General features: G+C 39.5%; 1 protein-coding gene across 1 annotated transcript; it reads left to right on the forward strand.

Annotated features, from left to right (window-relative positions):
* Nucleotides 1–2: 2 nt before the first annotated feature.
* On the forward strand, nt 3–8,003 carry COQ7 (coenzyme Q7, hydroxylase). The gene is made up of 6 exons (XM_034782885.1): nt 3–144; nt 1,183–1,382; nt 2,913–3,027; nt 3,111–3,250; nt 6,522–6,590; nt 7,390–8,003. The coding sequence occupies exons 1-6, from the start codon at nt 75–77 to the stop codon at nt 7,465–7,467; spliced, it is 672 nt and encodes a 223-aa protein (XP_034638776.1). The 5' UTR covers nt 3–74; the 3' UTR covers nt 7,468–8,003.
* Nucleotides 8,004–11,327: the final 3,324 nt, after the last annotated feature.

The following is an 11,327-nucleotide window of genomic DNA, read 5'->3' on the forward strand; positions in this document are numbered from 1 at the left end:
CATTTTGAGCGAGCCTTCTGGATACGTCATCACTCCGCGCCGAGGTGAGGCGGTTCCAGGCCCGGGTCAGGGCTATGGAGGCAGCTGTGGCTCCGGCCGTGAGGGGGCTGCGCGCGGGCTGCCAGCGTCTCCGCTACGGGGCAGGTACGGGGGCCACAACTTTCCCCTCTCATGGCAAAAGTGGGGTACCCGCTTCCCGCGTGACTGCCCCTAGCGCCCACCCCCTCCTTGGGGTATCCCCTTTTCCCCGTCACGTTCCGGGTCATTCCATCTCTGCCACTCTCTGGGGTCACGCCCCCCCAATGTCCTCTCCCGTCCCTGGGTTCACCCCTTCCTCCAATATGTTATTGCCTTCTGGGGTCACTCGTCCATCCTCTTCTTGGGGTCACTGAATGAAATTAATAGGCAGCAGGTTTAAAACAAATAAAAGGAAGTATTTTTTCACACAACACACAGTCAACCCGTGGAACTCCTTGCCAGAGGATGTTGTGAAGGACAAGACTATAACAGGGTTAAAAAAAGTACTATATAAATTCATGGAGGATAGGTCCATCAATGGTTATTAGCCAGGATGGGCAAGGATGGTGTGCCTAGCCTCTGTTTCCCAGAAGCTGGGAATGTGTGACAGGGAATGGATCAGTGGATGATTACCTGTTCATTCCCTCTGGGGCACCTGGCATTGGCCACTGTCGGAAGACAGGATACTGGGCTAGGTGGACCTTTGGTCTGACCCAGTATGGCCGTTCTTATGGGGTCACCCCTTCCTGTCATACTCTGTCCCCTTGCAGGTTTACAGTTATCTCCACCCTCTCTTATCCCCACCCTGGAGTCATCTCCCACCAGCTCATCCCGTTCCAGGGTCATCCATCACCCCTGTGCTTCATCCCTACTCCTGGGGTCATCTGAGCCTCTTTGAGGCTAATCTCCCATATCCCACTTTCACCCTAAGGTCACCTGTCATCTGTTCCCCTTCTCCCCATTTTCCATTCCTGACTCAGAATCCCGCCCCCCGCATCACACTGGAGTCATGTATCACAAAGGGGTAAGTAAGTAGGTACAACATGAGTAAATGGTGTGTGCATTCCGTGTTAAGTGTTTGTATGGATATTTTATTAAGACTTCCCTCACTTTCAGTGGTGGTAGAGAATTATAGCTCACATAAGTTGTATCTCTGTTTGACAGGTTCTGAAAGAAAATGGAGTTTGCAGTCAAAACAGACTTCTTTCAGATTTTGTAGTACTGGAATGACCTTGGACAACATCAACAAGCCAACCATAGATCGCATAATCAGGGTGGATCATGCAGGGGAGTATGGGGCAAATCGTATTTATGCTGGGCAAATGGCTGTGCTAGGTAGAAGTACTGTAGGGCCAGTCATTCAGGTTAGTATGTGTGGTCTAACTTCATCTTATCGTTATGCTTCTTATATACTCAAAGACCTATTCTTTAGCTGAAGTACAATAAAATAAATTACAAGGCTATAATTTAAGGTTTGCAATATTTACTTTAAAACAACTGGTCTTACAAAAGCTCTTCCTATGGTAAAATATAAGTATGACACATAACATAGTGATCGGATTGGCTGATGAGTAGGGTCATACCAAATTCATGGTCCATTTTGGTCAATTTCACGGTCATAGGGTTTTTAAAATCATAAATGTCATGATTTCAGCTATTTAAATCTGAAATGTCATGGTGTTGTAAATGACCCAAAAAGGAATTGTGGCAGGGTCACAAGGTTATTGTATGTGCGGGTTGCGGTACTTCTATCCTTCTGTGCTGCTGCTGGTGGCAGCGCTGCCTTCAGAGCTGGGCAACTGGAGAGCGGCAGCTGCTAGCTGGGATCCCAGCTCTGAAGGCAGAGCTGCTGCTAGCAGCAGCAGCAGCACAGAAGTTAGGATCACATGGTATGATATTGCCACCCTTACTTCTGTGCTGCTGCCTGTAGAGCTGGGTCCTCAGTCAGGAGCAGCCACTTTCCAGCCTCCCAGCTCTGGTATGATATTGCCATCCTTACTTCTGCACTGCTGCTGGTAGGGCGCTGCTTTCAAGCTGGGCAACCAGGCAACAGCCGCCGCTCTCCAGCCGCGCAGCTCTGAAGGCAGTGCAGAAGTAAGGGTGATGATACCACAATTCTCCTAAAATAAACTTGCAGCTCCTCTTCAACTCCCTTTTGGGTCAGGACTCCCAGTTTGAGAAGTGCTGGTCTCCCCTGTGAAATCTGTATAGTATGGGGTAAAAGCACACAAAAGACCAGATTTCACAGGAGGGGACCAGATTTCACGGTCCGTGACGTGTTTTTCATGGTGGTGAATTTGGTAGGGCCCAACTGCTGAGTGAATCATAGACATGCAGTTGTTGCAGTGTGTGATAAAGGGTTCGTTATGTTTTAGGTGTCAAGATTCTTGTAAAATAAAACTCATTTTATATGTAAAAAAGGAATGAGGGAAAGCTGTGAAATAATGGTTCATATTCCCTTTTCCCAAAATGTTAACTAATTACTGACTACAAATAGGTTTTAACAAAACCTAATAGTAAAGTTTTAACAAATCTGACCAACGAATTCCTCTTAATTCGTCAACTTTCATTCTTGCTTCTTCTGTTGTCATCATTTCCTAATTTTTCAGTCCTCATAGAGTTTTCTATGTTAGACAGGACCTGAATTTCTAATGTAAAAGCAAGCAAGAGGGAGGGAAAAGACACACAACCTATCCCTACCTGCGCACCTTTCAGGCCCTGTTTATGTATTCCAGAGAAAAAGCAGTCACAAGCCAATTTAATTTATTTTGTTGCTCACCTTTACAAATCAAATTAGCATGAGTGAAGTTAACATCCATTGAATTTTTTCTCTACATTTATAGTTAATGCTTATTTTCTATTATGTTTTTTCTGTAATTTTATTTCTGTTGCAGCAAATGTGGGATCAAGAAAAGGACCATCTGAAAAAGTTTAATGAGTTAATGGTCACATTTAGAGTTCGACCTACTGTTTTATTGCCTTTTTGGAATGTTGCAGGGTTTGCTTTAGGTGAGTGCATAGTCCTATTGATGTTGTTGTTAATAATGTAGGTTGGAATGTTTTGTTTGAATTAATTTGTTTGATAATTACAGGTGCTGGAACTGCTTTACTTGGAAAAGAAGGTGCAATGGCTTGCACTGTGGCAGTGGAAGAGAGCATATCAGATCATTATAACAGCCAGATCAGAACACTAATGGAGGAGGATCCAGAAAAATACAAAGAATTATTACAGGTATGTGAATAGCAACAGAGGGTCCTGTGGCACCTTTGAGACTAACAGAAGTATTGGGAGCATAAGCTTTCGTGGGTAGTCTCAAAGATGCCACAGGACCCTCTGTTGCTTTTTACAGATTCAGACTAACACGGCTAACCCTCTCATACTTGACAGGTATGTGAATGTAGTTTAAAGGTATTTCACATATTCTCTGAACAGTATATTGAGACAGTATTTTTCAAATGACATAAATATGGCATTTGGGTTTGCAGCAGATTATTTTCTCACTGCTAGTTCAGAACACTAAAGGCAGTGAAACACTCAAAATGAAAAGTGTTATGTTTCAATTAGCTGTTGGATTAAATGTAAATATCTGAGACCACAGCTACAGAGCCCATTTCTAGTAGTTGCAATCTGTTTTTTGATGGGGACAGAAGAGGCAGCCTATGGTTCCCAAACATTTTAATTTAATGGGAGGGACTAGAGAAAAAGAAAATGTACAAATTATTATAATGTACCATGTGGCATGCTTTGGTTATACTGGGTATGACAATATCATTGCAACTCCAGATATCTTGCAGACTTTGAGAGCAGCTGATCTCTCACCTTCACTTGGATTAGGAACCACTTTCCTAGTCTTTTAAAATTTAATACCTTTGGGCCACAATCCTGAATTGAGCTCTTAATGGGCAGACAACTGTGCATGTGCAAAACCCTGTTGATTTCAATAGGAGGTCTACCTGTGAGGAGCTTGTTACAAATGAGTTCTTAGGCCCTCACCTTATAACAACCCATTGACCACTACTGCCTAGTCAGTTATACATGGGCTGACCTGCAGTGGAGGTTGGGCTGCTCCAGATCCCAGTCTCATAGGCTCAAGACTGGGATTTGAAGTAGCCCAAATTCTGTTGTTGATTAGCATCTGCAAGACTGGGTGAGAGATGAGCTGTGAGCACAAAGGTATCATGTTAAAAAAAGCTGGTCTGTGTACCAGTAAAAATACAAGACAAAACAATGACACTGAATGCAAGAGCAGGATAGAGAGAATATCAAGAACTCAAATTGTCCAGCAGAGTAAGATGTTCTACCTTTGATGTCTGGAGACCGTGAGCACGTCTTTGGCAAAAGTGTATTTTATTTTTCTTTTGATTTATACAAATATAAAAAGAGGAGCCTATGCAAAGCCCTACGTGAGGAAAACTGTCATGTATGATAGAAAAATCTCACACCATTAGTTCACATGTTTTGCTTGAAGGTATTTGGTTTAATAATTTCTGCAATCTGTACTTCACAAAGAAGAAAATTTTGTATTTTATATTCAGCTCATAGCTTGAATCCTAGATCTTTCTCTTCTAGGCTTTGATCCTGAAAGTTGTTCCATACAGGGGGAAACTTGAATCCACTGGAGCCTCATGGACTTGCGCGATTAAAAAATAGAATATAATTTATTTAAATATTTTTGAATGTTTTCTACATTTTCAAATATTTTTATTTCAATTACCACACAGAATACAAAGTGTACAGTGCTCACTTTGTATTTATTTTTATTACAAGTATTTGCACTGTAAAAAAACAAAAGAAATAGTATTTTTCAATTCACCTAATACAAGTACTGTAGTACAATCTCTTTATCATGAAAGTTGAACTTACAAATGTAGAATTATGTACAAAAAATAACTGCATTCAAAAATAAAAATGTCAAACTTTAGAGCCTATAAGTCCACTTAGTCCTATGTCTTATTCAGCCAATTGCTCAGACAAAGAAGTTTGTTTACATTTGCAGGAGATAATGCTGCCTGCTTCTTGTTCACTATGTCACCTGAAAGTGAAAACAGGCATTCCCATGGCACTGTTGTAGCCAGCGTTGTAAGATATTTGCGTGCCAGATGTGCTGAAGATTAATATGTCCCTTCATGCTCCAACCACCATTCCAGGGAACATTTGTCCATGTTGATGACAGGTTGTGCTCGATAACAATCCAAAGCAGTATGGACTGATGCATGTTCATTTTCATCATCTGAGTCAGATGAAACCAGCAAAAGGTTGATTTTTCTTTTTTGGTGTTTTGGGTTCTGAGTTTCCGCATCTGAGTGTTGCTCTTTTAAGACTTCTGAAAGCATGCTCCATGCCTCGTCCCTCTCAGATTTTGAAAGGCACTCCAGATTCTTAAACCGTAGGTCAAGTGCTGTAGCTATCTTTAGAAATCTCACATTGGTACCTTCTTTGCCTTTTGTCAAATCTGCAGTGAAAATGTTCTTAAAATGAACAACATGTGCTGGGTCATCATCCGAGACTGCTATAGCACGAAATATATGGCAGAATGCAGGTAAAGCAAGAGCAGGGGACATACAATTCTCCCCCAAGGAGTTCAGTCACAAATTTTATTAATGCATTATTTTTTTAACAAGCATCATCAACATGGAAGCATGTCTTCCGGAATGGTGGCCGAAGAATGAAGGGACATATGTATGTTTGGTATATATGCCTCATAAATACTTTGCAATGCCAGCTACAAAAGTGCCATGCAAATGCCTGTTCTCACTTTCTGGTGACATGGTAATAAGAAGAGGGCAGCATTATCGCCTGCAAATGTAAACAAACTTGTTTGTCTTAGCGATTGGCTGAACAAGAAGTAGGACTGAGTGGACTTATAGGCTCTGAAGTTTCACGTTGTTTTGTTTCTGAGTACAGTTATGTAACAAAAAAAAAATCTACATTTGGAAGTTGCACTTTCACGACAAAGAGATTGCACAACAGTACTTGTATGAGGTGAATTGAAAAATAATATTTCTTTAATCATTTTTATAGTGCAAATATTTATAATAAAAAATAATATACACTTTGATTTCAATTACAACACATAATACAATCTATATGAAAATGTAGAAAAACATCCAAAATATTTAATAAATTTCAGTTGTATTCTATTGTTTAGCAGTGAGATTAAAACTGCCATTAATGGTGATAAAAAAATTTTTTTAGTTAATCGTGTGAGTTAACTGCGATTAATTGACAGCCCTATTTTCTGTATAGTTCCAAAAACCTAGTATGAGCTTCTTTATTTCAGAAGTTGTTTCCTCATACACCATAGCTATAGGTTCTTCTAACTGGAAATTGTGGGGAGGGGATTTTTCAAAAGCATTCAGTTTCCTGCAGGTCTTGATCTCAGATATTGTCCCTCGAGTGATGATGTGGCCAGAAGTATGTGGTTTATGTTCAGTTTTGTCATCTGGATGATTGATGTGTAGGTGAAAACTGTTACTAATCTGCTACCATTTCTTTTAAAAAGATAATAAAGAAGTTCCGAGATGATGAGCTGGAGCACCATGATGTAGGGCTTGACCACAATGCAGAATTGGTAGGCATAGAGCATTTATTCATTGCTGTTGATCATTGCTACGCATCCAGTTGTGATGGTCTCTCCTTCTCTTTGTGCAAATGAATGTATAGCGCGTGGGTGGGAAAATAACAGTGCAATAATAATTCTTTATTCTTTCTCGGGAGGCAGGTATAAGATAACATTGAAGGTGCCTTCACCAGAATCTGAAATGATGCTGAATTTTTTTCCAGCAACTGAGTAGCATCCCGTTATGCTGCTGTTAAAACTAGTTCTTTGTTCCTAGCTAACTAGTTCAATTCTGCTTTTGTTTTTTCAAATCGTGGCTTAATTTGAGTTTTCTTAAAAGATCAGATTAGTAAGTGAGCCTTTTGTCAGATAGAGTAATCTATCCCTTTCAGTCTTGGGAATCCAGATATCACCTTGATATACCAAACACAATTTACCATATTGGTTTAGGATGAAACTCTGGACCAAATTCTTCCTTCTCGTAATGCCTCGTGAGCTCACTGTAGTCCCTCTACTGTTTTCCCACCTCTATGTGGGGGACCTGAAAGAGTTCTGTTATGTGGAGGGAAGGGGCATATTTTTCTAACATACGATATATTTCAGTGCAAGGTAAGGCTCTTTAATTAATAAAAAAAAAAAAAAAAGGCTATTTTTCCTGTTCTAAGAGAGCAATATTGTTTGTCTAATGTAGATGAAAACAAATCTTCACATATTTCATTTTTTTTTTAAATTAATGCATGCCTTGTTTCCACAAATCTATTTTTTTAAATTAAGACTTCATCCAATGACTAATTATCTTTCTCTTTTATAGGCACCAGCTTATTCGCTTTTGAAGACTGCTATACAAATTGGATGTAAAGCTGCAATATTTTTATCAGAGCGAATTTAGCACTCTATTTTTCAATAATATAAAAGATTATGGTATTAAATTAAGACTTAACCAGTGCACTTGTGAAACTAGATATTTTTTACAGTAACTGACTTTTTTTCTTCTTTGTATAAAGGATCTGATTCTGCCACTCTTACTTATGCTAAGTAGTATCTTGCTCAACAGGTATTTTCATCGAAATTAGTGGGGCTACATGTGGAGTAATATACTTACAATGTGAGTATGGATGGTAGAATTGGGTTCTTATTGACTAAATTAAAAGGCTGTTTTTTAACCAAAAAAAATCTGTTGTTTTTGCAAGTATTCACAAGGTGGCAGTAAAGCGTGTGTCTATGTAATAGTATATAGCTTTAGTATTAGTCTTCTGTACTTCTACAGACTTTTAAAAATGAGCTAATCCTACAATTTAATTTAAAACAATACATTTAGCACGGATTATTTTATGAGTTTTATTTTCAGGGAAAGTAAATCAAGTTCTGGTAACAATATTTCCCTCATGTCTCAAATAAAGGTCTGTTATATCAATGAAATAGACCCCTGTAATGACTTTCAACTTTGTATTCTTGGGCCTAATTCTGAAGTTTAGTCAAAAATTCCCTTTGTCCTGAATGTGTACAGAAAAAGTCGGCCCTATATACCTGATTTAAAGCAGAAGGAGACAGATACTAGCTGCAATTAGCAACAGTGTTTCTTTTTATGAGTTTTAGCTCTTCCTATCCTATCTCTTCCCAGGTCTTCTATGGCATTGATTGGATAGAGACATACCAGCTTTCACAGTGCAAGGGAATAGGGTTCCCCAAACCTCTTAAAAGCACCCTTGCATGAGAGCAGTTGAAATAAACCAGACAAAATTCTGACTGCATCTTTCACAAGAAGTGCATACTGTCAATGCCTGGTGATGACCGAGAAACACAGACTACACTGTGCAATAATGCAGTTGGTATATCTTTAAACTGGAGGGATCGCTACCAGTTAATACGGCAGAAGTACAGATTTTACAAAACTCTTTTCTAGAGCCCTGGGATGGAGACAGTTAATGGCCTTAAGCTGCCAAAGAATAGGATTGGGATGTGAATTTCCTCATGCTTCACTTCCAGATGAGACTGGTACAGCTTGTTTAGTAGGGAACTACTCACACAATAAAGGAGATGGACAGGATCTTGGGCCAGGTACTGTCCAATGTTCCTTCTGCCTAAAGCACCTCCTGCTCATTCTTCCATTGTCACTGCCTCCTAGGGAAGGTGTGATCAAAAAGAAAACTTTAAAGGGAATTCGGCACAGTTTTTTCACACACACAGATTCCTTTTTAACATTTTATAGTTTAATAATGAGTCAGGCCAATTTAATGCTACTTATGGCAAAGACTGAAACGCTTCCATTATTTTCACAGTGACCTCTGCAGTGTTTAAGCAAAATCACTTCCGGAATGTATGCCAGTTAGATGTGCTGACCTATTACTATTAAGTCATTTGAGGTCACTGTTAAATTTGTGTTAAAGTGCAAGTTTGAAGCTGGGATATGTATTGATTTTGGTTGTCTGTTGGAGACAGGCTTTCACTTCTATCAACGGTGTTGTATGAAGATGACAAGGAATGTAAAAGTCTTTCCTCTTAAATCATGGAAACAAAAAGTTAGGGTTTTGGGTGGAGGGAGTGTGTCCTGTTCCAACCTTACCTGCTACTAAACATAGTTCTTGTTCGCTAATCTAGTTTTCATCCGTTCTGTTGAATGGAGAGCATTTAGCTTGTTTGCCAGATTAGAAATAGAATCATTTTGTTGTTCATGATTAAAAGTTGTAGCATTTCAAGCCATGTTTCTTACAGACAAACCGAACAGTGGTGGTGAAGTGATTGAAAAGCTGGCTCACGAGTGTTGGGGGGTAGCATTTTTTCGTGACTTGTTTGCAAAGGAGGGAATCACAAGGTGAGAAACAGAGTATCTCGGAGGTTCTGCTCATGCCACTATTGTTGAAGTGTTGTTAGCATTACCAATATAAAACCTCTTTTACAGGGGGCTTATAATGCATCTGTAAAAATTCATTCCTAGCTAAAACTTGGCATTTAAGGTTTCTGCAAGAGGATGATTTCCCTACCCCCTTAAATTTGGTCAGGAAAGGTAGATCTTCAAATAGAAACTTTTTGTATGCTCCCTATCACTAGTCACAATGGCTCTTTATATAAACAGCAACAACAAAACCATCTAATTGGACAGGCAGTGAAATAAATTCTGTTCTCAGCTAACCAGTATGGATCTGGAGAAACTCCATTCACTTCTAATGAGTTGAAGTGGACATCACTGAAGTCATTTACATTGTTTAAATGAAGTATAATTTGGTCACAGTCCTTAGTCTCTTCACTCCCACACTGGACCCACTCGACCCATTGGCTTTAACTCCTCTAAATCACTGAGTTGATGGGGAGTGGGAGTACAAGGAAGTAAACTCTTCCAAGAGACTTCCTGTCTGAACCCCAGGAAGCTGTGACCAGCACAGATGTGACTTACATTAGTATTGAGCTAATGGTGTTCTCTCCCCTGGTTAATGCATTCATTTGATGTAAATGTTTGCCTACAGTGGAATCTAGATCTCCTGGTTCTATTCTCTATCCACTAGCTCATTCTGCCTCCCTTTTACTTCGTGTGCTCATCTGCTCAGTAGGGAGAGGATTTTTTTAAACACTTGCTCATCGGCAGACCTGTTGGATCTGTAAAGCAGCATGGGGCAATGGGTGTTTTTGACATGTTCCATATTGTACCCTGTACATGACACGCACATTCTGCAGGAATATTGCACACATCATCAAGTTGTTTTTCTTAAGATTCTTAGCTAAGGCTTACCTATACTTGGAAATTTACTAAAATAACTATTGTGGAATCATTATTTTGGTGTAAGGCCCTGGAATAAGAGTGCTTTTTTCTGATTTAGCTTAATCCATTATAATCCTTTTCCCATTACAGCCTGATTAGTTCAAAACCTGTTAGTATTTAAGATGTCTGTGAAGTCACAAAGCAGAACACTTACATGTGGATTTTAGGACACGGGAAATGCATAGGCATCATTCATCATAAAAACATCAACCCTGTAGGCTAATAGTCTAATTTTGAAGAGCCTGGAAGACCGGGCTTCCCAGCAATTTGTGGAAATTTTTGATTTAGCAGAAAGTGACTTTTCCATTGGAAAATCATTCTGATAGAAGAGTCCCAACCAGCGGTAGAAATTGCCTTTTTGGCTGTTAGATGATCATTATAAGCAAGTCCATGAAACAGTGATATTCCCCAATCTGGTATAGGTAGCTGTTAAATCTGCCTTTTGCCATCATAGATAGTTCTAACAGGTGTTTTGGTGCTAAGGAGTTAAATTATTATTGGCTTATTAGTACTCCAGCAAGCTGTATCATTCTTTACTTCTAGGCATGTGTCACTTTTATAGGTGCAGAGTTCTTTATTGCTTGTCAAAACTTCAAAGATCATTGCAAGAGTAATCTCCAATTTGATCCTCACAGCTGAAAGCCCCACTGTTCATTGTAAGGGATGGATAATCACATCAGTCAATAGGAACTGGCTGCTGGGATTGCTGCATTTTTCATGGCTGCCCTGTGGTAGTTGGCTCTACTCAGAGGCAGGCAGGCATACATTGGGTCTGGTGTTTAGCTAGTGAGTAGAGATTATAATTTTAGCTTGGAATGTTGATTTTAGATGGGAGTGCTGTTTAAGAGATTTTAATTATTCAAAAAACAAAACAAAACCCTATATTTTTTTAAGATGTAAGATTGTTCTGTAAAGTGTTCTTTGCAATGATCCACCATATACCACAACCTGGATAATTCTTAGACAGATGCAGGGTCACCAGCCACCCAATTGTT

The sequence above is a fragment of the Trachemys scripta genome, chromosome 10 (genome assembly GCF_013100865.1).
Source record: "Trachemys scripta elegans isolate TJP31775 chromosome 10, CAS_Tse_1.0, whole genome shotgun sequence".
NCBI lineage: Eukaryota > Metazoa > Chordata > Testudines > Emydidae > Trachemys > Trachemys scripta.